Source organism: Astatotilapia calliptera, chromosome 2 (assembly GCF_964374335.1).
Source record: "Astatotilapia calliptera chromosome 2, fAstCal68.1, whole genome shotgun sequence".
Taxonomy (NCBI): domain Eukaryota; kingdom Metazoa; phylum Chordata; class Actinopteri; order Cichliformes; family Cichlidae; genus Astatotilapia; species Astatotilapia calliptera.
The window spans coordinates 26,370,128-26,394,335 of NC_137423.1; the positions used below are offsets into that span (position 1 = coordinate 26,370,128).

The 24,208-nt window shown below is 41.8% G+C and overlaps 1 protein-coding gene across 1 annotated transcript in view; it reads left to right on the forward strand.

Moving 5' to 3' along the window:
- The window catches only part of flt4 (fms related receptor tyrosine kinase 4), a 47,178-nt gene extending 23,265 nt beyond the window's left edge, over nucleotides 1–23,913 (forward strand). Inside the window, exons 6-30 of the mRNA XM_026190106.2 lie at nucleotides 1,236–1,375; nucleotides 1,454–1,625; nucleotides 3,327–3,444; nucleotides 3,582–3,766; nucleotides 4,032–4,197; nucleotides 6,934–7,069; nucleotides 7,602–7,710; nucleotides 9,729–10,088; nucleotides 10,655–10,801; nucleotides 12,241–12,372; nucleotides 12,870–12,976; nucleotides 15,238–15,373; nucleotides 15,831–15,935; nucleotides 16,144–16,257; nucleotides 17,005–17,093; nucleotides 17,349–17,508; nucleotides 17,604–17,698; nucleotides 20,562–20,684; nucleotides 20,831–20,942; nucleotides 21,156–21,255; nucleotides 21,490–21,595; nucleotides 21,683–21,807; nucleotides 22,089–22,209; nucleotides 22,380–22,465; nucleotides 23,321–23,913. Of these exons, the coding sequence (XP_026045891.1) occupies nucleotides 1,236–1,375; nucleotides 1,454–1,625; nucleotides 3,327–3,444; nucleotides 3,582–3,766; nucleotides 4,032–4,197; nucleotides 6,934–7,069; nucleotides 7,602–7,710; nucleotides 9,729–10,088; nucleotides 10,655–10,801; nucleotides 12,241–12,372; nucleotides 12,870–12,976; nucleotides 15,238–15,373; nucleotides 15,831–15,935; nucleotides 16,144–16,257; nucleotides 17,005–17,093; nucleotides 17,349–17,508; nucleotides 17,604–17,698; nucleotides 20,562–20,684; nucleotides 20,831–20,942; nucleotides 21,156–21,255; nucleotides 21,490–21,595; nucleotides 21,683–21,807; nucleotides 22,089–22,209; nucleotides 22,380–22,465; nucleotides 23,321–23,540 (3,464 nt within the window). The 3' untranslated portion in view covers nucleotides 23,541–23,913. The remainder of the gene's footprint in view (nucleotides 1–1,235; nucleotides 1,376–1,453; nucleotides 1,626–3,326; nucleotides 3,445–3,581; nucleotides 3,767–4,031; nucleotides 4,198–6,933; nucleotides 7,070–7,601; nucleotides 7,711–9,728; nucleotides 10,089–10,654; nucleotides 10,802–12,240; nucleotides 12,373–12,869; nucleotides 12,977–15,237; nucleotides 15,374–15,830; nucleotides 15,936–16,143; nucleotides 16,258–17,004; nucleotides 17,094–17,348; nucleotides 17,509–17,603; nucleotides 17,699–20,561; nucleotides 20,685–20,830; nucleotides 20,943–21,155; nucleotides 21,256–21,489; nucleotides 21,596–21,682; nucleotides 21,808–22,088; nucleotides 22,210–22,379; nucleotides 22,466–23,320) is intronic.
- The last annotated feature ends 295 nt before the right edge of the window (nucleotides 23,914–24,208 follow it).

The following is a 24,208-nucleotide window of genomic DNA, read 5'->3' on the forward strand; positions in this document are numbered from 1 at the left end:
GTTATCTCATGGTCTTGTTTACAAGTAGGGAAGAGTGGAGCAGGAGACTGACGAAAAGATTGGAGAAGCGTCTGCACTGATGTTGATGGTGTATCAGTATGTTGGTATGCTAAATTAAGAATAAGATGCAAGGAGTAGAAATGAGGAGCTCACGCTATCTCTGCTGTGGCTCAAACTGAAAGATTATTTCTATGTGATCTTGGGAACACCTTGGCGTCCGCTCCCCCTCCCCAGAAGAGCTGGAAAAGGTGACTTGGGGCAAAGGAGGTCTGGGCATCTCTGATTAGACTGCTGCCCCTGCGACCCAAACCCGGATAAAGCAGCAGAAAATTGGATGGATGGGTGAACAGAGTTACAAAAACACTCCCGACCCAGGACAAATATTTGAATTAGATTTGACTCTCTGCTCTTGTTGAAAGAGAAATTAGCTAGAAAATCAAAGGTGGTGCTAGACTGACTGCCCTGTCCCCATAATTTTCCATGGCAGTCGACGAGCCAATTAAGCCTTAATGCTGACAATTTTGAGGCTTTTATTTAATTATGTAATTTCCTCTAAAACAACTCCATTTTTATGTAAGGATGGAGTCATTATGTCACAAGCACTAAAAGAAAAGAAGAAAAGAGAAGCAGATGGAAAAGGAAGGCATAATCACATTTTGAAAAACTAAGCTGAAAAGGCGAGAGACTTTATGTTGAGTTTCCCTCTCATAGCGCGTGAACTCAGGGTGATCCAGATGCTCTACGCTCTGTTGTATGAGCTCATTCACCTCTGTCTTCAGAGGGCAAATGGAAACTCATATTCACCGCTCCCAGCCAAATGTAATAGCCACATCAGTCAGAGGAGAAACTCGGAGAGGCTTCACTCTTCACACTAATGGACTGCATAAACAATCAGTAATCACAGTCTGCCTTTTTTCTTTTACGTGCAAAGTCATTTCCATGCAGAGAGAATGACCTAAACATCAGATACACTGTCCAGTGTGCAAAACGGGATTGATGCTTCACTTCAGTTTTATTCACATATATAAACAAACACACACACACATCTAGATATATATAAAATTGTGTGTGTGTGTGTATGTATATATAAAGTTTTAGAGTAGCCTGGGATGGCTTCTCAGGTCCAAAGGAAAGTCATTTCCTCAGGAAAAACTGCTGACAATGTCACTCTGACCTCTCTCACTGTCTCCCTACCTCTGTCTGGGTCTACCTCGCCCTTTTATTTTCACGGACAGGAAGTCAGGTTTACGATGTCAAGCTGTTTCCTGAGGAGCCAGTACAGCTGTTAGTGGGGGAGGCCCTCACCCTGAACTGCACAGCGATGGTGGAGTTCAACGCAGGGGTGGACATCCAGTGGTCTTACCCAAGCAAACAGGTACTAGCAGTGCATCGCATGTTGTGTTAGTAAGAAGCAAACCTGAATTTACAATCACAGTTTGTTTCTCCTCACCAGGCGAATGACTTGGTGCAAGTTACCACCCTCCGTGAATCTCTGTCTCAAGCCACAACGGCTTCTAGCGCCCTGACCATCCACAGTGTCAATGTCACAGACACCGGCCGATACACCTGCAATGTTACCAGCATGGACGGGACTTACACCCAACAAACTCAGGTCGTAGTTTATGGTAAGACTTTCTATTTTTTTGTCCATACATTAGTCTTCTTAAAGTTTGCATTAATCATCCAAATCTACAGTTATGCTGGCAAACATAGCAAATAATCCAGCTCTATGTGCAGTTATGGTCAGTCTCCACAATAATCCCTGTAATGAAAAACTTGACCAAACATCTGCCTCCATCTCACCCTGTCCTCAGCATCCTCCTCTGTCACGCCAATCAGTTGCATTAGATTGTGTTTGATGCTACCTTCATGACAATTGTAGTTTATAGTTAAGTTATAGTTTTAAGTTATTAATGAAGTCACATATTTAATAGAGGTAAGAATCACCCCACGATACCATATTATGTTGGGATTAAATATTTTGCAGTGCCTCAATAATGCTATGCTTTTTATTAATAAGTGTTATGTCTTCCATCGGATGCCTCTGTGGAATCAAAAGTGAAGTGTTGATATTTACAATTATCATAATACTTTACTCACACTATGATATTATTGTGATTTTTAACTTTTTGCAACATGCCGAGTATTCCAATAACATATATTGCTTTCTGTTATAATATCTGTTTTATCCAATAAGCTGAAGTTATCTCGTTTCATCTGTTATTTTTGCTGCAAATGAGATTGTATAACATGCCAACATCAGCACAAAAAAACTGCCATAAATGTTGCCACTTAGCTGGCAATTGCATGCAATCTACTCCTGATAATGCATTGGTTAACTGTGGTAAATCATCTGTTGCTCTCTACACAGACAGAAACATTTACACTTCACAGAAATTCCCATTTAACTATTATATTTGCACTCTGCAACCTCCCAGGTCTGTAGGAGTATAACCAGAACACAGGCAGCTGGCAGCCAGTTGAGTCGAGTCCCCTCGAGTTTGGCTCTAACGCTGCCTCAGGATTTCTGTGCATGAGATGAGCCAGCTTGCACTTGCATTTACCAGAGTAGTTGGATTTATTTAATAAAATATCAACATTTTATTTCATAAAATATTAAATCGATATTTGGTATCGATTTTTTAAAAATCAAAATGAAACATATTACATTCATAAATTTTTCCTGCCACACATGGTCTTTATCACTGTAAAGCTTTATTTTCAAACATTTTGGTTTGTGATATTATGTGTGACGTGAAACAGACCAAAGTAAAAGGAGCATAACTAAACACAGAAAACATGAAAGGCGAACTCTGACATCTAAAGGTGCACCAAAGGTGTCGTATGCTCTCTCTTTGATGTTTTTGAAAAACTTCACTTTCAGATTTTTTCCAGAAGGAAAAGGGCTTTAAGGGCTTGCTCGAGTCTGCCCAGAGATCTGCTTGAGCAGTGTCTAACTCCAAAACCACGACACATGCAACCCAGCGCACCATCCTTACCTCGTGGACAAGCGCTAGAAAAATACCTTAGAATTTGGAATTGAGCAGTGTTTATGGATTAAAGGGTTTTTTCAGATGAGGCAAAATAATTAATGTATTATTTTTCCTTTTACCAAAAATCAATCGAATATTTACTGCTGAAGGCTTAAAAAGTGACTTAAAGTCAGAACCAGAGGATTTATTCACTGAATCCAAGCTGACTACAGTGGAGACACGTATAACGCTTTTGATTGCCATGTTTTAAGCTGAGAGAAGGCGAGTGTTTCGTACTCTGACCTTAAGATTTTAAAGCCTTTTATGTAAACAACTGAATGCCTCTGATTCCAGAAGGACCATTTATCCACCTCGACTACAGAATTGGACCGATTGTGGAGATAACTGCTGGCCAGAAGTCATACAAATTACAAGTAAATGTCTCTGCCTTACCGGCACCCGAAACGCAATGGTAAGAGGAGTCTCATTAAATGTAATTGGAAATGTCCAAAAGCATAATTAGGCCTCGCAAATCTGAGATTTGTAGCTCAATTAAAGAGCAGGACATCTCAGTAGGAGCACATTTTGTGTATTTGTGTGTGCCACCAGGTATAAAGACGGAAAGCTAATAAACCAGCGCCCAGAATTCAAGATGAAAAGGATGAGGATGCACCCTAAACATGTTTTGGAGATTAAGGATGTTTGTCAGGAGGACTCCGGGCTGTACACGGTGGTCCTGAAAAACAGCGATGCTGGGCTAGAGAGGAAGCTCAACATAACGCTTGTCGTCAACGGTATGTGTGTGTTGCTCTGTGAACCTCCAGTTAAAATCCCTCCAGATATTTTAGGAACAAAGCAGCAGTGTAAAGTTATAGAGATTCCCTGCCTTCCCAAGTGAGGAAAGTCGAATTTTTGTAGATTTAATTTGAAAATCTTACAAAAGAAAGGAGCAAAAGAGTAAAAACGTTGCATGAATCAATTATAAAGAGACCTGTATCTAGCATAAAAAAGTTATGACTTCCTGGAAAAATTGATTTATTAGCTCTCTTCTTCCCCCAGTTCCTCCTCAGATTCATGAAAAAGAGGTGGCAGATCCATCCAGCCCTTACCCCAGCGGCAGCAGCCAAACGCTGACGTGCACCGCCTACGGTGTCCCTATTCCCAACATCAGCTGGCAGTGGAGGGCCTGGGGCCCCTGTGTCCTCAACAGCACCCAAAGCAGAGTGTAAGAAAAACCTCAGCCCCAGACTCATTCTTATATAGCACTGGTAGTTTTGCAACTGTGTGTGTGTGTGTGTGAAGATAAGGTTTCATCAGACAAGACAGGAAAGGCGGGAAGAGCTGTGCATGAAGCGTTATGTGAGACCAAATAACAAGAAGAGGTCAGTGTGAAATTATCCACTGGCTCTGAGTGAACAAGAGAGGGAGGAGATGATAAGAAGAGAGAGAAGGGGGCAGCGGGGCGGGTGGCTGTGGATGAAAAGAGCTAATATATAGAGGAAGGTAGAGGGGAGGTAAGGAAGGAGGAAAGAGGAGACTAAAGGAAAGTGTCTGCTCGATGTCCAGCCAGCTTCCTCCCCCACACAGTAATAATGTGCCTGTCACTCTCCTGTGCTATGGTCCAGCTTTGTGCATAAGCAAAGACACACATACAGACACAACACACATGAAATGCACATAAATCTCTCAGGTGTGATTGAAGCTAACTAGAGTGCTACACAATACAAATACACACATAAAACATGCAATCATACTCACTTGTTTCCTATTTCTTTAGCCCCTGTGTTTTGTGCGCTTCCACTGAATATTGCTCTAATATCCACCTGCCTCTACCGTCTTCCTCCTAGGCTTAATTTTGGAAGATATTGCTGTTCTGACCTTTCCATGTCAACATGCAACATGAGTGCAGCTGCAAGGTTTCGATCCTGGTCTAAGAGGCAGTCTGAAACTCACAGCAGTGGCAGCTTTGGTTTAATTTTGGCTGAAAGTGCTCAGTTTTTATTTTGTTTTAGCCACTGTGGATCTAGTATGCCATTTCATGGACAGTGAATTCTGCCTCTATTTTTTTTTTTCAATTTTCTTTGAATATTTTGAAATTCCTTGTCCATTGTGACGGTCCAAAATACAGCAAAGGACTTCCAGCTAAACCTGTCCTTCCTCACAGGCTCCTGTTAAGTGTAGCAGCACAGTGTGTTCCTGATGAAGTGTGCTTGATGAAAGAAAGTAATTTTACAATATCAGGCGTTTGCTTTTGTAATCTCGGTGGTGCTGGTCTTTTTCTTCAGAGCCTGAGAAATTACTTTCAGGAGAGCAATGTCTTGTCTGATGTTATCTCTGTATGTGTGTGCTTGTTTGTTGCATATACAAATCTGCTCATAAAGCACATTGTGGAGCTCTCTCATTCATGTGGCAACAGAAAACAAGTGAACACAAAAAGCAGGCCCTCACACAGTTTTACGATTGTTTTTAGTTAAAAGGAACGGTCTGCTATCGATATCTGAGCTCAGTGACTTGTTAAAAGTGCTGCTAGACTTCTATGCGAAATATGAAGCCTCATCAACGTAGCTTAGCATCGAGACTAGAACTAGGAAAAGCAAATAATCCCCTGGCTCACAAGTAGGTGGTTTTAAGGCGGCACATCACTTCTTAAACAGTATGGATTAGACAAAGGAGGTGTAATATCCTAATTACTGAGCCATAGACGTGCCAATAAGAGGAGTTTGATAAGTAATTTAGGAGTAAGAGAAAAGGCTAAAATTACTCTGCCTATGGTCCAAATGCTGCATGCGATCTCTTTACGGTCAGTAAAAGGATATTGTGTTTTATAAATTAGTAAATTTCTGCCTATCTACAGTCGTTTTGAATTGCACCTCAGCTTTTTGTATACTGCTAGGATAAAGGGAAATAGGTGTACCTATTTATTGAAATAAATATGGTATCTAAGGCAAACACAGAGTTTGTACCTTTATTCTTCAACACAGGCTGAACTCTGTCAGGCAGCTTTCTTGACATTTCTTTAAGTAGTCTTCAGGAAAGGTTCTCCATGCATCTTGAAGGACATTCAAAGCACTTGTTTGGATGTTCCCATATGGAAAAGATATATATAAATCTTATAAAGTTTGTATCTGTCTTGTGTGAAACTTGTATGAAAAGCATACAAGAGTGAAAACAGATATAAGATCCCTTGAAAAATTATATAATGAAACTTGTATGTTTTGGATACTTACTAAAACAATATATGAAAGTAATGAGAAAGTGGCCACTTTCATGAGTAAATCATATAAGTTTTTACTATTTCTTTTCCATATGGGTTGGCTGCCTTTTGTTCTGTTGCCTGTCAAAATAATGTTGAGGTCCGTGCTCTGGGAGGGCTGATAGTGTTCCACAGGTATGCTTTTCATGCTGAAAGATGAAGCTGCTGTCAATCAGACACTCTTCAGACGGCTCAAATGAAAATCTGATGGTATTTGATTTCTGTGTTTATAATCCCCAACACCACTGGCTGAAATGTGTTAAGTACAAGGGCTGGGCAAGCATCCAATGTGCAAAGTACAATACTGTAAATTGGTATTTACAAGTTATCATTTTTTCGTATGCACATTTACCATCAGTAAATTATGTAGAGAGTAAAATAAAACTGTGGCCTTCTGCTAATGCAGAGTAGTGCAGATGGGTGAAAATACTAAATAGAAATTTCATTAGTTTTCCTGTGATGTTCGCACTGCGGATAGTCATAATTGATAGAGTAATTTGTCCATTAACTGCTAGGACACTTAGGACATAATTGCATTGGCTCAGGGCTTCAAGCTGATGTGAAATGCTATACAGTCTGCGGGAAAAGACTTCTCATAAAACATCAGGATATCGTTCAACGTGCTCCTTAATTCTCACCCACTGCCCACTCTGTGCTGCACATGTCAATGAGGCGAGGTGTCATGAATGTGTTTCTGCTTCCCTCCAGGGCCCGACAAGACCGGAAGAGCAGGAGTGACAGGATTGCAGAATGTCAGAACTGGCAGGACATTAACTCGGAGAATGCGATGAATGAAATTGAGCCGATCGAGTCGTCTCTCGAAGTTGTGGATGGACGAGAGAAGGTTCGTCAGGCCTCATTGCGATTGTTACTGGTTTTCTGTGGACAGACATGCTCTGCTTATAAATTGATTCTCTGGGGTAAAGGATTACAGAATATAATTACGGCCTAACCCATAAGAAGGCCTTTCTGTAAGTGGACCTATCTGTGACCTGTGATGTTTTTATGTAAGTGTCCCAAATTCTAAGCTCCATAACAAAATTTGTCAATCAAGAGCCATTTCCACAGTAGAAATATTTAGAACAGTCTTCCTCTGCAGACTTCCTGCAAGTTCTAGTTATAAACACATCCAGGCACACATGTACGCGTACCCACGCCTGCACATTTATAAACCACAGCCGTAAGAGGAAATTATACATACACACGCTCACGCTGCAAACGCCCTATTTTTTTCACTCACACCTGAGCGAGTTTGTGTGTCGTTGGTCTGTCAGCAGAAAACCTGATTTTTACACGACAGCAGATTGCACTTTCTTTTAAAATGTGCGTCTCCACGACATGAATTAAAGTCTCGTCCTCCTTTCCTCGCCTCGCAGAGAGTGAGCAGACTTCTGATTCGCAATGCCAGCGTGTCCGTCATGTACAAGTGTTCTGCTAAAAACAAAGTGGGCAAAGATGAGCGGCTTATCTACTTCTATGTAACCAGTGAGTATGTGTGGTTAGATATCTCTCAAACACAATGCGAAACAGGAGCACTCACAGAGCGCAACTCCCCCCAAAGGCCAAGGGCTATACTAAAACTTTGATATTCTTTGCTCATGTTAGCATTGGTAAGGTCATAATCGAGTGTGCTATATTATATTATATTTTGTGTCATTGTGAAGTCATATTATGTTGTATTGAAAAAAATACGGTTTTGAAGAGCTTAAACAAAGAATGATGACTATGTTGCTTCAAAGTTTGGAGAGGATTGAATGGAAACTAAAGCTTTTTTCCTTATTTTTGTGACCCTGACCTTTGACCTTGAAGTATTACATACTAAAATTGTGTATTTTATTATCTTTAGTATATGATTGGAGCATTTTTGGCTTCTATAAGCTATAAAAACTCGAGCTTTAAGACATATTCATCCAGTGTGTGATTCTGCAAAACTTTATAGCGTCATTGTGACATCATAGGGTGTCATATTGAAAAGACAAAAAGTGTGTTGCACAGATCTATCATATGATATATTACTTGACATGGTTTCTTTAAATGTTTTTCAAGATAAACTTTGACCTTGAGCACTAACAATGAAGGTCAAGGTCAAATGCTTAGCCAACCCAAGCGCTCATGTCCCCCGAGGCCTAGTATATTGTTCTGAAGCTTGAAGACGATCCATAAAGAAGACAAACAAACAAACTGCCTTTCCTCAGCTGGGAGAAAAAAATAGGAGCTTGGTTGGTTTTAAAGCCAAAGGTTGATCAATGATGATCCAAGTTTTGCTGCACTCTATTACAATAAAGCTGAGCAGAGTTTGTGGTGGAAAATTAGATTTGAAAAATTAATTACCTCGAAAAGAAAAAAAGGTGGAAAGATTTTCAAATTGATTTCCCGGGCACAAGAGCCAATGGGTCATTCTGTTCTGTCACAGGACTCAGTCAGCTCTGATCCTCTGCAGGAATAACAAAGCTACTCAATGTATGATAAGCCTACACAGAATGCGCGCTGCAGTATGTAGTATGATCTGTGCTCAAATGTTCCAGTAATCCAATAAAAAACAAAAAGCATGTCTGATTTCAATTTGGCACATCAAGGTTGCTGCGCCGCTTCCAGCACCCCAGCTAAGCTTGGATTGCGCTCTGGAAGTCACGGTCTGACCACTTGCAGGTGCCCGTTTGCAGCGTGTGCTGGATCACATCCAGCGAGTCAAAATGACAACACTTCAACTCGAATTCCCCTTTGAGAACATGAGACGCAGGGGAGCAAATGGGGGTGGATGGTGAGCTGCAGTTTTGTTTGTGGGGACAAAAGAGCTCCATGATGGCACATGCCACAGTAGAACTTTCTGTCCAATTCTGGCCCAACTCTGGAGGAGGAGTATAGGGTACACTCCCCACAAAAAAGCCAGGGGGAAGGGTTTCTGGCTGCACACATGACTTAATGTGCCTTCTTTTGACTTGGGCACTGCTCACTTTAAAAGTGATGATCTTCCATGTGAAAGTTGGTTTGGTTTGACGCAGCAGGCTATGTTCGGGCTGAAATCGCTGGCATCCGTGCACCGGTGGCCAGAACAGGACATCAGGGCGCAACCAAAAAAAAAAAAAGTAGAGCTCCTTTGTGATAGCAGCCCAACTCAAAACACTCAAAGCAACTTGTGGTTGTTCTTTTAGAACTATTAGAAGTCTGTGCCCAACACCCTGTTGCCTCTTTACGCTTCCATGCCAAAGAAATAGTCCTTGTGAAAATAACTCACACTGAGGTTGCCCTGCCATTAAGGGCCTAGTGGCAGTGTAACAAGGCCTAATGTTGCTGCAGAATTTCTTAATCCTGTGAGCAAGCACAAACAAAACTTCTCTTTCATTTTTGCTGGGATCCTCATAACAAGGCCGTCCTACATGCATTTGTTGGTTTATATTTTATATAAATGGCATTTTTTGAGGAGTATTTATTGATGTGTAATTCAAAGCCTTTCTGTGTAAGGGTAACATACCAGCCTGCCTGTTCTTCTCTCATCTTTAAAGCCATCCCCGAGGGCTTCAATGTAGATGTCCAGCAGTCTGAGTATCCCCTGGAGCAGGAGAAAGTGTCTCTCCTTTGCAGTGCTGATAATTACACCTATGAGCAGCTCCACTGGTACCGTCTTGACCCTCGGGCCCTGCAGGACGAGGAGGGTAAGCCCCAGGAGCTGGACTGCAAGAGCGTGCACCTATATGCTGAGGCTCTCCGTGGTGGGCTCTCCTTCCAGGAGCCCTCCAACAGCTGGGTCTTGGACTTCACTATTAACTCCATCCAGCTGCAGGATGAAGGGCATTACGTATGTGAGGCTCAGAGCAGACGCAGTGGGGAGAAACAGTGCCTTTTCAGATACATCTCTGTCAAAGGTGAGCAATAAGGGGGAATTAAAGCTCCAGACACAGAGATGCAAACACACACACCGCTGAATGCAGAAAGCAGAGTCACTCTAACTCCAGCGCACTAGGCTGCACCACTAATTATAGAGAAAAACTCAACCCTTGGCAGTGGCAACACACATGGGTCGCAGCGGAACTGGCGCTGAGATGCTAGAGGCTTAAAAATACCCACACTCAAAAGATCCCACGCAGCTCGATACCCACATCCACACATAATGGAGAAAATACTTGATGCCTGCACAGCATCAATATGTAGGGACATGAAAACAGAGCTGAGATGCAGCAGGGCTGAAAAGCACAAACAAATTCCTGCCTCGCTCGTGCTGTTTGCTGTGTAAGCTTGCGTCAGTGCCTGGAGGACATATGTACGCTTTAATGGGATCTTCTTCCTTTTGCCCTGATTTTCAAACCCACAAGAGTGCATCTTGCCCTCTTTGAGTTGATATAGTGTCGATATAGTGAAATAATTTTGATTTCACCTTCTCCATTGCTGATCTGTCTCTGGCTTTTGCTCTCCCTTCTCTCTCCCATCGCAGCCCTGGAGGCACCACGCTATAAGCGCAGCCTCACCAACCAAACAGTGAATGTGACCGAGTCTCTCACGATGGAGTGCGACGTGGAGGGCAGACCTCTGCCCCGATTCTTCTGGTTCAAAGACAACCAGCCTCTCCACCAAATGTCAGGTGCATGAATAAATCACAGCAGCTCATACACGTGTTTGTAGGACGGGGCTTTCGCATTCACACACGCACGCCGACAAGAAGTCAGAAAGCCTGCCCCTGTGAGGCTTTATTTGATGGGACTCGTATTATCCACTTTACATCCCAGTAGGCTTTGTTAATGTTTACACAGATACATCGACTCAGTGTGATCAAATGTCAGTCCAGCTATTCAGGTAAACTTCTTGTATGTTTAATGTTGTGCTTTATTTTCTGTCTTTTCTGCCTCTGAATGATTGATAGGCGCAAAAATAGCTGAAATCTATAGCTATAATACTGTAGTGCAGTTTTCCAAGTGGAAACATAAGTAGCTCTTTTTGTGAGTGACAGCCTCGGATTGTTTTTTCTCAGTGTGTGCGATTGCTTTTGACATTACCCTCTCATGTTTTTGCAAGCCTGGTCAACAACATGCTAATAACGTTGCCGTCACACATTCTCTCCAGCAAGCCTGCACTCTTGGAACAATATTTTTCCTCATGTAAATTGTGCCTCGGTGTAGGATTTCTTCTACACTTTCTTCCTGGTCAGCACAGTCAGTGCAAACACGATGCACTGCAGGTTGCTGTGTGTGCACAACAAAGTGTTTTTCAGTGGTATTCAGTCATTTTTGGCACAACCGGCTGCAACTTTATCACGGCCCCCTTGTCGAGTCTGTGACATTGCCATTTCTCAAGATTACACCGTTGTCTTCTTGGAAAAATTCACCTCCTGCGAGTGTTCAGATTTAGGAGATTAGTCAAATGCAGATCAAGCATTCCACTGTCATGGATAAATGGTCTTTGGGATTAGATTGCAGTGTTTTTGCTAAACATTGGACCACTTCAGAATGTTTTTGTCCTAGCTATCAATCCAGAAACCAAATAAAAAGGAAAGGTCTGGTTCTAGGATACCATTGCTTTCCTTTACAAGCGCACATCAATCCCACACACTCACACTGTGGAACAAGTGGGTCAAATAGAACTTGTATCAGGAGTTCCTGTCATGATGTTTTTGCTGTAGAGCTCCTCACACATCCACACACACCCACACACATAAAACCCTCTCAGGCCGACACAGCTCATTAGCTTTTTAGTCTCTTCTTAATATCTGAAGGTGATGAGCCTGTAGGGTGGGTCAATGCAAGTCTGAATAACAGCTGATGCCCTGGGATCACTCAGAGGGGACTGTTTGGGGTGCGCGGCGGGATGATGGAATAATAAATGAATGCTACAAATGGAGGTCGAGAGGTGTGACAAGAATTCAAAAAGGCGCTGTGGAAAATGGTGCTGAATTCACAATGCGAAAGGGTGAAAAAGTGGCACTAAAGTCACAGCACACAGCACAGGCTTCGAATATGGGTTTGACTGCGTGTCACTAACAAGTCCCCCCCATCTCCACCCCATCCCCCGGTGCCTCCTTCGCAGGGATCCAGCTGCAGGATTCAAACCGCACGCTGAGTATCCAGCGGGTCAGAGAGGAGGACGCCGGTCTTTACACCTGCACCGCCTGCAACCAGCGCGGTTGTGTCAACTCCTCAGCCGCCGTCAGCGTCATCGGTGAGACAGCCGCACGCACACACAGTCACAGAGACACCTGAATCTATTCACCATACGCTCTCCCGGCTCTCTCCGTGTGCTTTTTCGAGTGCACTCAGGCCTGAAATCGCAGTTGTCCTTGAGCTCACATCTTCACCTCTCACACTCTCACCGTAACTCTAGTTTTTGTGCTTTTGTTATGTGCGGCTCTCAAATCATAGTCATCAGCCAGTGAAACACTGTGTTTTCTCATTCAGCTGGTGAATGAGTTTGCTGGAAGAGGTTTTATGGCCAATGGCTGAAAGTCAGCCCAGCACATTTATTTAACTCTAACGATTTTATTTAAGGAGTTTACTAGAAAGCTGTGGGGCAAATACTTTGTAATTTAGTGCCCCCTATAGTTGGTAAAAGACCAGTCCATGTGACAGGGCTGAGTAATTTTCAGCAGTGTGTGTGTGTGTGTTTTTAAACCCTTTGCATCTAACACTGACTTTCTTCCTTTCTTTCTTTCCGATAAGGATCAAGTGACCGGGCCAACGTGGAGATTGTAATTCTTATCGGGACTGGAGTCATCGCCGTTTTCTTCTGGGCCTTGCTCATTCTCATCTTCTGCAATGTGAAGCGGGTCAGAGGGCGCCACTTATCACTGTGTCTGAGTTTGTGTCTGTGTGTGTTTCGAGAGGAGCCGACAGGCTGTGACGGAGGCACTTTGACCCCTGACTCCTGTTTTGTCTATCTTTGAGCACAATCTGTTTGTTAGAGATAAGTCTGTCATTTACATCCAGAGACAGTTAGTGATATTTTCTTGGAGCGAATAGAGCGAATCATTTGCTGCTGTTAGCAACAGCAGCAAACGTGGTCATAATGAGAATCCATTTGCTCTTTATTTGCACACTTGGTAGGGTGAGTCTCTCTTTTAATTAGAGATGGCTTTCCTTTTTTTTCTCTCCGTCTTGCTTGCAGCGTCTCAATGTTTGTCTCTCCACCTTTCGTCTGTCTCTAGCTCTGCTCCTCTATGCTCCATTTTTCTCAAATACCTTTCTAATGATGTGTATTATGGTCAGACATCTCCAATTTAGTCTTGTCTGTCCAGAGCACATTGTTCCAAATGCAACCTTTCAAACCTAAACCTAACTTTTCAAACCTAAGCTGTGCTGCCATGTTGGTTTTATAGAGAGATGAGGGTTTTCTACTTAACTGTAACATTTAATCTCCTCACTGAGGCCTATAGAGTCTTTGGTGTAGCTCTTGGGTTTTTTTGCAGCCTCTCAGAGTATTGCACGATCTAACACTGGGGTGGATGTGCTAAGGTGCCCAATCCTGGGAAGATTGTCATTATGTTAACACACACCGGAATTCTCCAGACCAACAAACTTCTGCTTTTACAAGGTGCTCACTGATGTGCCGATGCACTTAACTTGCTGATAATCAGTTACTCGAGTACATTTGATTTCAGCTGTGGTTCAGGTGGTAGACTGGGTCCTCAATCAATAGGTAGGTGGGTGGATTGATTGATCATCCAGTCTGTCGAAGTATCCTTGGGCAAAGTACTGAATCTCACACTCAAATGCATACATTTGAGTGTGAGTGTGTGTTTGAATGTTAGATAAAATTGCTTAGGCATGAAATTTAGTGCTTTATGAATGTGTATGACTGGGTGAAGGCATTATAGAAGTACCAGTCCATTTTACCATTAGCAGCACTTGTCTACCTCTTAATTCATGTGGAAGCAAAAAGGATGCACTTAGTTGTTTACTCTTCGCTTCTGCATTAGTGGTTCGATTTTTGTTAAATAAATAATGACGCAGTGTCACCTGTCAGGTGTAAATGTTCATCTCAGATTGTATTTGCCTAATGTTATGACCTGCTAAAGACCAAATTATTTTTTTATGATGTCCTGTTATATAAAACCTTAAAATTGAAGAAGGCTGTACTTTGTACAGGACATATTTGACATATTTTATTTGGATCCGCACTTTTAATAGTAACAATTGAACAGAATACTTTAAGGTCTTCATCTTAGCTAGTTAGATTGCATTGCAACTTAACTGCAACCGTAGCATCACACTAACACTAACAAATGCCAGGTCATGACAGGAGGCTATAAAACATATGTAAACACAACATGAACATACCACATGTAACTACAGTAATAGGCAGTAAACAAAGGTGTTGCTCTCACTCCTGAATAGAAAAGAAGCTCAGTTAATGACATCAGCAACACCCGTGTTTACCTTCTGTTTCAAGTCAACATGGCTGCTGTTGCATGTTGGGCTTTGAAGGCTGCCAAACAAACAAACAAAAAAAAAACAGGTGTCCTTTAACTAAATACACATCCAGAGACAAACACAGAGCACAAAAGCATTTACTTTTTAAAAGTGTGCTTTTAATGCTTTGTACACAGCACCGCAAATGCACACGGCCTGTGCTTAAGCCACCAGACAAACATTCACTCCCTAAAAGTGCATTACTAATGTCACTTTGCATGCTAAGTAGCTACTAAGCTTATCAGCTGCAGCATTTAGTTAGTGATGAGGTCATGAAGACTCCTGCTAACAATGCCTCATCCTTCGGTGGCTTTCAGTGGCTGCTGTCAGTCAAGCGCAGATGGGCCACTTTATTTAATATTTCAATACAAATCATTTTCTTTGCTTTCAGCAATAAAAGAAAAACACTAAATGTGCTTTAAAAGAGCATGCTGACATATTTCTAACTCTAATAAGAGCATGACTAAAGGTAATTTCACTCGTTTGCAGTATACCATCGACCTTTCCTTCTTTCTGTCCTCGTGTTATTTACGTTTCACATTTGCGCTGCGTGTCCAAGCGCTTCCTTTCCAAGATTCCCTGTTATTCAGCCCACCTCTCGTCTCACCTTGAACTTCAGGTTAACCCAGCAGACATAAAGACAGGTTATCTGTCAATCATTATGGACCCGGGGGAGGTGCCACTGGATGAGCAGTGCGAATACCTGCCCTACGACTCATCGCAGTGGGAGATCTCCAGAGACAGACTCCGGCTAGGTGGGTAACAAGGAACAGTGAGAAAAAAGGGATGGTTGCTAAAGTAGCATAGGAGCCTGAGGTATGTGTGAGGACATGAGCAGGAGTGGATGAGAGGCAAATAGATGGGTGAAACTGAATTACTTTTCCATTTCCACAATCCATAATGGCATGATTCTGGATTGCTGCCAACTGGATAGAGCGCTGCCAGCAATAGTGCTAATGTTAAATATGTGCTCATTCCCAGAACAGCTTTTTAAAAATGCCCAGAAGAAAAGCATCTGTTCCACGACAGCAACTTATGGGAGCATGTTGTCTAATGTCCCGTTGCTCCTCCTTGTCTCCATGGATGCCATCTGCAATTTTTTTCCCATTGCAGATGGAACTGTTTATGTATTCCAGTGAGGCTAAAATCAAGCACGCATCAATCAATAAGCATGAATATCTTGTTGATTTTCTGCTCTTTCTCTTGACACAGGAAAAGTTTTAGGGCACGGTGCCTTTGGAAAAGTAATTGAAGCATCAATCTACGGCATTAGCAAGAGCAAAGGTTTGGACACGGTGGCTGTCAAGATGCTGAAGGGTGAGATTTGGCTTTGTGTGTTTATGTTCTTGGAAGGTTACCCAAAGTGAAGCAAATGCTAAACAGATTTGATGCAGTCAGAGTAATCAAAGTTAGGAGAAATTGCAGTGCAGTGCAGCCCACGCAGTTCATGTTTGTACAAGATATGCACACGTCAAAATACACAATGTGATGTGTTTTATTTGGAACATTTCACTTTGTATTGCAGATGGAGCCACGGCCAGTGAACACAAAGCCTTGATGTCAGAGTTAAAGATACTGATTCACATTGGCAACCATCTGAATGTAGTAAACCTCCTGGGAGCCTGCACCAAACCAAATGGTGAGGCCAAAGAATTACATGGATTATGTTTGCAAAATCCTATTTTTAGAATGTAATAAGTGGTATTAGTAATATTAGTACAAGTGTTTAGAAACCACATTGATTGAACTTCAAAGTAGCAGACCATATAGAGTGACAGTTCCAAATCTGCTTTGGCATTAACATCAGCACAAATACTGTGTACCAATAGCTTCGTAGCTTGGGTTTCCATGGCCGAAGAGCACCTGTAGGTGTAATCTGGAGGTGGCCCAGTACTCGTGTCCATATAGTGTATTAAATACATTTGCACACAGTCACCTAACAAGATAAATGAAGGTGGGATTGTTTTGGTAATGTTGTCACTGTTTCAGCCTTTGATCATCTATTTTCCTCTGTCAGTATTTTTGGGAAAGCTTCATGTTCCGGCTCTGCTCTTTTGTCCTGTTCAGTGTAAAAGTCCTTACATCATTTTGTCCACCCCCCTTTCCCTTATAGCCTGTAACCAAATGAGAGGTAAAACAGATGCCTTCATTCTTTTCCCTTTCACCCATGCATGATTTTGACCTATAGAGAATATTTTTGAGTCACGGACATCTGAAAGTGTTTATCCTAAACAAAAAGCAGCCAGGCAGCTAATCTCAGGCGGGAAATGGTCCAGCTCAAGCTGCAGCGTCTCTATTTCAGATACGGTGCGAGAAAAGACAAAAAAAGAGCTTGTAGACGAGCAGTGAACATGTGCTGAAACATTTGAAACATCTCTGTTACCAGGCCCGCTGATGGTGATTGTGGAATACTGCAAGTATGGGAATCTCTCCAACTTCCTACGAGCCAAGAGAGAGTTCTTCCTCCCTTACAGGGTAACACAGCGCTGCAGAACTCAAGCAATTTATTCAAGCACTTTCACATTTGTTCTCTGATGGCAGCTCAAAGCTCAGAAAGACTATCTGTAATCATGTTTTCATTTTAACCTTTTAGTCTGTCTCATTTTTCTACCTCTGCTTTGTCCCCTTTATGTAGTTTCTGTTCACAAACTCAGTTATCTGCCATGTTCTGTAAGTCTTAAGCCCGATATTGATTTTTGAGATGATTCATTGAAACGCTTCCCCACTTAGGATCGCTCTCCAAAAACCCAGAGCCAGGTGAGGCGGATGATTGAAGCGGGTCAGATTGCCCAGAGGACTCGTCAACCGCCCTCTCCATCCTCCTCCCCGCTCACCGCTTCTCAGAGTCCATCATCCAATACGTCCAGTCAGACTCCCGCTGTAGAGAAAAGTGAGTCATTTTATGTGATTGAACTCCTCATCCCGCACCGCGCTGTTTTCTTTTCTCGCCGTGACTGCCCTCATCCTCTCCTTCTCTCTCTCCAGTGGAGGACTTGTGGAAAACTCCTCTGACGATAGAAGATTTGATTTGCTACAGTTTCCAGGTGGCTCGTGGGATGGAGTTCCTGGCTTCCAGAAAGGTTAATTCTCAGCATTACAGTGTGGACAATTAATGATTAAGCTGTGATGAATTGTCACCGGAGGTTAGCTTCAGAGGCAGCGGCTTGTAGTTTGGGGCATTTATGAGGGGTCCACAGTGGCTCAGGTGGTAGAGCAGGGTCAACCGCTAATGCTTGGCATCTCCGATCCCTTGGCTCAGAGTGTCATGTTCTGCCATGCTTCCTGTGACAGCTCCACTGGCATAGAGTATGCATCTGAATGGGTAATTGAGCGGTTAAGTGTTTTGTGCACTAAGGTGGAAGGACACTATGTGAGTGCATTTCATTTACCATCAACTTTTCAGTCCTTTGTGCCTAACAATGATCCCCAGTTTAAACTAGCAGAAGAATATGGATGTTTTTGCATTGATGCCACAGTGCAATACACAAATTAAATTAGAAAGATTTTTAATGAAGAAAAAAAAAAAAAGGTTTAACATTGGCATTTTGAATTGATTGCAGTTACGATATTAGTGGTTTTCTCAGTCCAACATACAACAACTCAGACCAACTGTGATGAAAGCACAAATTACCATTTCAGAGTCAATAACAGAAAGAAATTTATTAATTAAAAAGAAAAAAGTTGTCTTTAACAGCTGATATAATCTGGAAATCAAACTTAAGAAAAGAAACAGAAATAACACTGATTCTTTTCCTGAGGTTTAAAATATGATGCCGAGGACACAAAATATGAAGACGTTAGGGGATGGTGTAACTGCCTGCTGAATCACTAATTACTCTTAAGGTTTTAACATCAACTAAAGAACAGGTTAAGGAATTGACAGAGGCATTGCTTACCAGAATTGGCAAGGGTTTATGTTACAAATATAGCCCCAGTGATAGCATAACAAAGGAAACTGGACCCAGAATGGAACCTTGAGATACACCACAAAAGAAGAGTGTAGTTACCATTGCTGATGGAAAAAGACTTGAACCTGGGAAGTACTACCATAAATACCAATACATTGTATACAAGAACAATAAAGTCACCAGCATCAACACAGCATCAATACATTAAATGTCATTTAAAGGTACCATTATCCGTTGTTTTCTTTTGAGTTTAAAATATTGAAACCATTAAAAAATACAGACAATGCAACCGGCATCAGAATAAAATGTAATCCTGTTCATCCTTACCTCAAACCTCGTCGATGAACTGAACTCATCGAAGCAGATTGGATACAACCCTCCCATCTCCAGACAGCGCACAACGCTATAAGCTAACAGTATGCCAGCTAATGTTAGGCTGTTCAAAAAATTGTCCTAAATATCACACGTTCCATCCGACAAACACTTTGATTAAATTCTCACATCGTACAAGAGTTTACTCACTAAGCGTCACTGTTCAGCAATGTTAGTTACACCAATGTAAATCTCGACAGCTGGACTAAAGCCTAGACTCGCTACAGATTACTTGTCCTACAGTGGCCACCGTAGCTAGGCTTGTGCATTTCATTTAGCTGCAATCTACTGACATCTAGTGGTGAGACTTTATACACCGTAACTAAGATTTGTTCTCTTTATGAGAGCAATTACTGGTGCGTGTTTAAAGTAGACAATCGTTGTGTACTAACTGCATAGACAACATGAAAAAGAAACTAAATCCCAGCTTAGAAATAGCACAGTTTGTAGAGGCGCTTGACGTGTTATGGTATTTTATATATTCTGTTACCCTGTATGATCACTATTTTATTATTACCGGTATTGTTATATTATTATAGTGCCTTTTATGTTCAAATTTATTTTAGATACTCGAAATACATGTGAGCAGGTTAAAAACAGTAGTGTATTATGATTAATGAAGCGATCATTCAATCTGTTCTGCAGCAACTGCATTTGTTGCTCTGGTAATGTGGAGAAAATACACAGTAGTATAAACTGGGACTACTCAATTTAAATATTAAGCACAATTCCTAAGTACTTGTCATTTCTTATAGCGACTCTGCCACCTGACCTTGACACTGGAAGTGCATCAGGAGTGTTATCACAAAGTATCTAGGCCTCCTGAGTTATACTGTCTAACGAGCAAAATCTTTTGACTTAAGAGATAAGAGGTGAGCTTTTCTCAGAGCAGTTTTTATTGAAGTCCAAGAGATAGGACTAAACTGATTTAAAATTATATGACTTTTTTAAAATTCATGAATATTAAAAAAACATGAAATCAACTTAGAATGGAAGTTTTGTCTGCACATAAAATGACATTAAAAGCATTCAGGTACAAGTAAAGCAATAAAATTAAGATTGTGTTTTAATTTTGAGGAATACTCCTCGCAAACAGCAGAGATGTTTCAAAGCACTTCGATGCAAACTGAATTCTCACATTTTCCAGGCGTTAGAGAGGTGTGTTATTGGATTGTTTCAGTTTGATGGTGAGCTGATTTGATCCCCATGAACTCAAAACACTGTCAAAATAAGCTTTTAAAAATTGTGTTTTACCAAAACACTGATACGCATTGCTATGGTTCATTGCACTGTAACTGGATAAACGATTAAATCGGAAAAAAGGGAGCAGCTGCAACTTGTAATGAATGTGATACTGAGACTTACAACAGCAGACTGGCTGGCTTTATTTGACTCCCCCAAACCACTCAAAGCTGTGTTTGCTTGCCAGGTTTGTGAAGGGTGCTGGAAGAGATACAGTTCAGCCCCAGTTACAAACTGGCACACGCAGACACAAACACACTCCCTGGTTTTAAAAAATGGTCAATGGTACACTCTCCCAAATAACACTTACGCAGAGGAAACAAGGCGGACACCGCGCATGCAACCACTTAAAAATCACGCACATACTCAAACACCTGTCTGCGGAGTTATGATGTATGCGTGGTCCTGTGTGTATCCACAGTGTATCCACAGAGACCTGGCCGCCCGTAACATCCTCCTGTCAGAGAACAACATTGTGAAGATCTGTGATTTTGGGCTGGCCCGAGACATTTACAAAGACCCCGACTACGTCAGGAAAGGCAACGTATGTCACCACTTTAGCTTCCCGGGAAAGAATACACTTTTTAATTGTTATTATTTCTTTTTATCCACCCACATAAAGATTACTTTTAATGGCGAGTCTCAGCTGTGTTTTATCTGCCTGTCATATCTGTTTTAATGTTCTCTCAGGCTCGCCTCCCTTTGAAGTGGATGGCCCCAGAGAGCATCTTTGACAAAGTGTACACCAGCCAGAGTGACGTGTGGTCCTTTGGAGTTCTCCTTTGGGAAATCTTTTCACTCGGTAAGAAGTCGGAATCATAACACATGCACACGCATCTTTTATGTCATCTGTGCAGAACTCAGTCTCTTGTGATTGAAAATATCTATAAATGTCAGCCGGTGCCAAAAGCAATGAACTTTTACTAGCGGAACGAATCAGCATCCCTATTATACAAGTACTCAGTCATTTGTCTTCCTGTTCCTAATGTGGTGGTTGATGTTGGTCTTTTCTTAGGTGCATCTCCGTATCCGGGGGTACAGATTGACGAAGAGTTTTGCAAGCGATTGAAAGAGGGCGTCAGGATGAGAGCACCGGAGACTGCCTCTCCTGAAATGTAAGCATTTAGTTTCTCTCTTTCTTTCCGCATCTTCGAGAAAAAAAATGCTTCTGCTTTCAGGAAGAAAATATTGCTCTTAATGTCTTTAACTGGGTAAACCAGTTAGAAGAATGACTTCCGTTTTAATGTCATTAAGTTGATTTGCACATCTAGGGAACAATGTAGGATGGCATTTGTAGATGCATTTGAGGCTGTTATGCTTGTTAAGACTGCGCTGCCCTCTGCTGGTAGATATGGCATCATGCTGGCCTGCTGGCAGGGCGAGCCAAAAGAGAGGCCCACCTTCCCCGCCTTGGTCCAGATCCTGGGAGACCTGCTGCAGGACAACAGTCTACCTGTAAGTTCTGCTGGAGAGATAATGTCTCCAACTTTCTTCTGTAGTTTTTCTTTCTTGGGGTCTGGATCTTGTTCTTATTTCCTTCAGGATGGGAAGGACTACATCCCCCTGAACCACTCACAGAACTCTGAAGACGATGGTTTCTCTCAAGCCTCTTCGCGCCCGCCATCTGAGGAAGAACTGAGACTCGCTTGCAACACTATGCCCACAAGGTACAAGAGAGCAATCCCCTTTTATCCACCAGACCCCATAAAACGATATGAATGATACAGCAGATTGTTATTGTTGGATTTATCAAACTGTCACTTTTTGTCATGAACATAATGCATCATAAATACAACATATAATGATTCCAATAGCTGTGTAAAGATTCCAATTAATGTCCAAAAAATGCTGGTAAACTGAAATTTGTGTTTCAATTATTAAAAATAGAAATGCAATATGCAGCTCAAGTTTGTTTGCGATCATTGCCTTTTCTCTGTCTTTCGGTCAGGTATTATAATTGTGTGCCCTTTGCTGGCTGTGTGTTCGTGGGGCCGTCCAAAATATGCCAGCCCAGAGTGAAGACCTTTGAAGAGTTGCCTCTTGAGATGCATCCACAGAAACCTCCTCAAGTAAGCTTCTTATCCTCTTATCAGCTATCGGAAAATGTGAACTGACTGGTGACATTTTCTGAAAGCTTTTTCAGACTTAGACATTATCACCTATGTTTATTACTAAAAATGGTCGTTCTTGGTCGAGACAGATGTAGCACCTGCGTCAACCTGTGTCTTTTTTCCTCTAGGACAACCAGACGGACAGCGGGATGGTTCTGGCCTCCGAAGAATTTGAGAGAATTGAGCACAACCACGGGGGTGTTGTCTTGAAAAGGTTAAATGATATGAAAGCAAAAATCTGAATATCTGTGAAAACTGGAATCGAAGCACTAGACGTACGCAGCCAGCTGTTTAGTCACACCATCTGACATTTGGACCGCTACACACTAATTTCTCACCATGAAACAGCACAATGACTGTCGAGTTAAAGAAAAACTTTAGAAATGAATGCCTTTATGCTCCACATGTTTCAGAGTCAATACGAGAAAACATTTGCTTTCTTTTGCTCGGAAACTGCAGAATAGTCACCCGCTGCTTTATGTGGAACGAAACTAGATTTGCAAAGGAAGTAAGCATCAGTGCAGTCTCGATCTATGCATGGGTAAGTGGGAGTAAACAACTGTCTGAGTCATTCAAACCTGGGTATTAGCAACATTTTGAGAGTTGCAATGTTGTAAAAAGCCAACATAAACTAAAAGTGAAAAAAGCATGTTTTTATGGAGAACTTACTCCTACAGTAAAGTGTAGGAGGAGCCTATGTGAGCAGATGCTCTGATCAAAAAGGAGTCAAAAATAAATAAACTATCCCATTCTTTAGAGGATATATTACATAATATATAATATAGTACGTATATTAAATCAGTGTGTCAGTATCTTTGGTGCCTCTGAAAGTCTTTTGCTTAATAATGTCTTCAAGCAGCTGGGCTCCATCATTTTGCACAAATATTTCGTAAGTGTACATGCTGGGGATTGGTGTATTCGGGACTGTCTTGCAATAATAAGCTCATGGTAATAAACAGGGGAGTTCAACAATGATTATCTAGGTTATAGAGAATTGTATCAATCAAAATTCACAGAAAGTTGTTTAGCCTGAGTTGGGAGTCTGTAATTTTTTTCCTTCTTTCCTCAGTCGTATAAACAGTAGCAGCAGCACGGAGCCTCTGACAGCCTCCCACAGTTCCCCAGATCAAAGCCATGCCACAGGCAGCTCCAGGCTCCGGCCCAACTTCTTCAGCCAGCTGTCAGGTCAGACCTTCTACAACAACGAGTACGGACACCTGTCCGAGGAGGGCTTCTGTGACTTCTACTCCTCACCGAACACCACCTCCCCGGCCTCTTCGAATGTGTAATTTTACCAAAGATGCATAAAAAAGGGGTTTAACACAGACAGCTGAGGTTGAGGATGGTTTGCAGTAACATCTCAGTATTGACATGTAACTAGTCTTTTTTTTATATATTGAAGATCAGGTTTTAGATTCTCATGATTACTTTCTCATCTCGAAATCCTTCTTCTCTCAGACTGTTGCCTCAACAAATGGACTGAGCTACATGTGCCTGAAGTTCCTCTAACCAGCCACTGCGTGGCAGCATTATGACAAAAACAAACCACAAGTATTTTCTAGTCACACACATATATATATTTTTATCTTTTATATGCAGAGAATTCTTTCTTTATTTGTGCAAATTATGACTCATACAAGAGGAAATAAAGAATTTTATCTCCTTCTGCTTGTTTTTTCCCCAATGATGAATATGAATTTAGAGTTGGATCTGTCGTAAAAGCTGTACTTCAGTGGAGTAAAGTGTCAATTTGTGTTTTGGCCCACAATGAGAAAGAGCCACAAGATCTGTGATTTAGTCAGCGAAGTAAACAGATATTTGTGGCATCTGTGTCATTCAGTGGAGGTGGACACACTTAGACTCACAACATTGCTAATAAGTGATGGAAGTAAACAGAGGGATGGAGGGGGAATAAAAGGAGTGACTCACGGTAAGCACCTTTATCAGAGCTGGACGC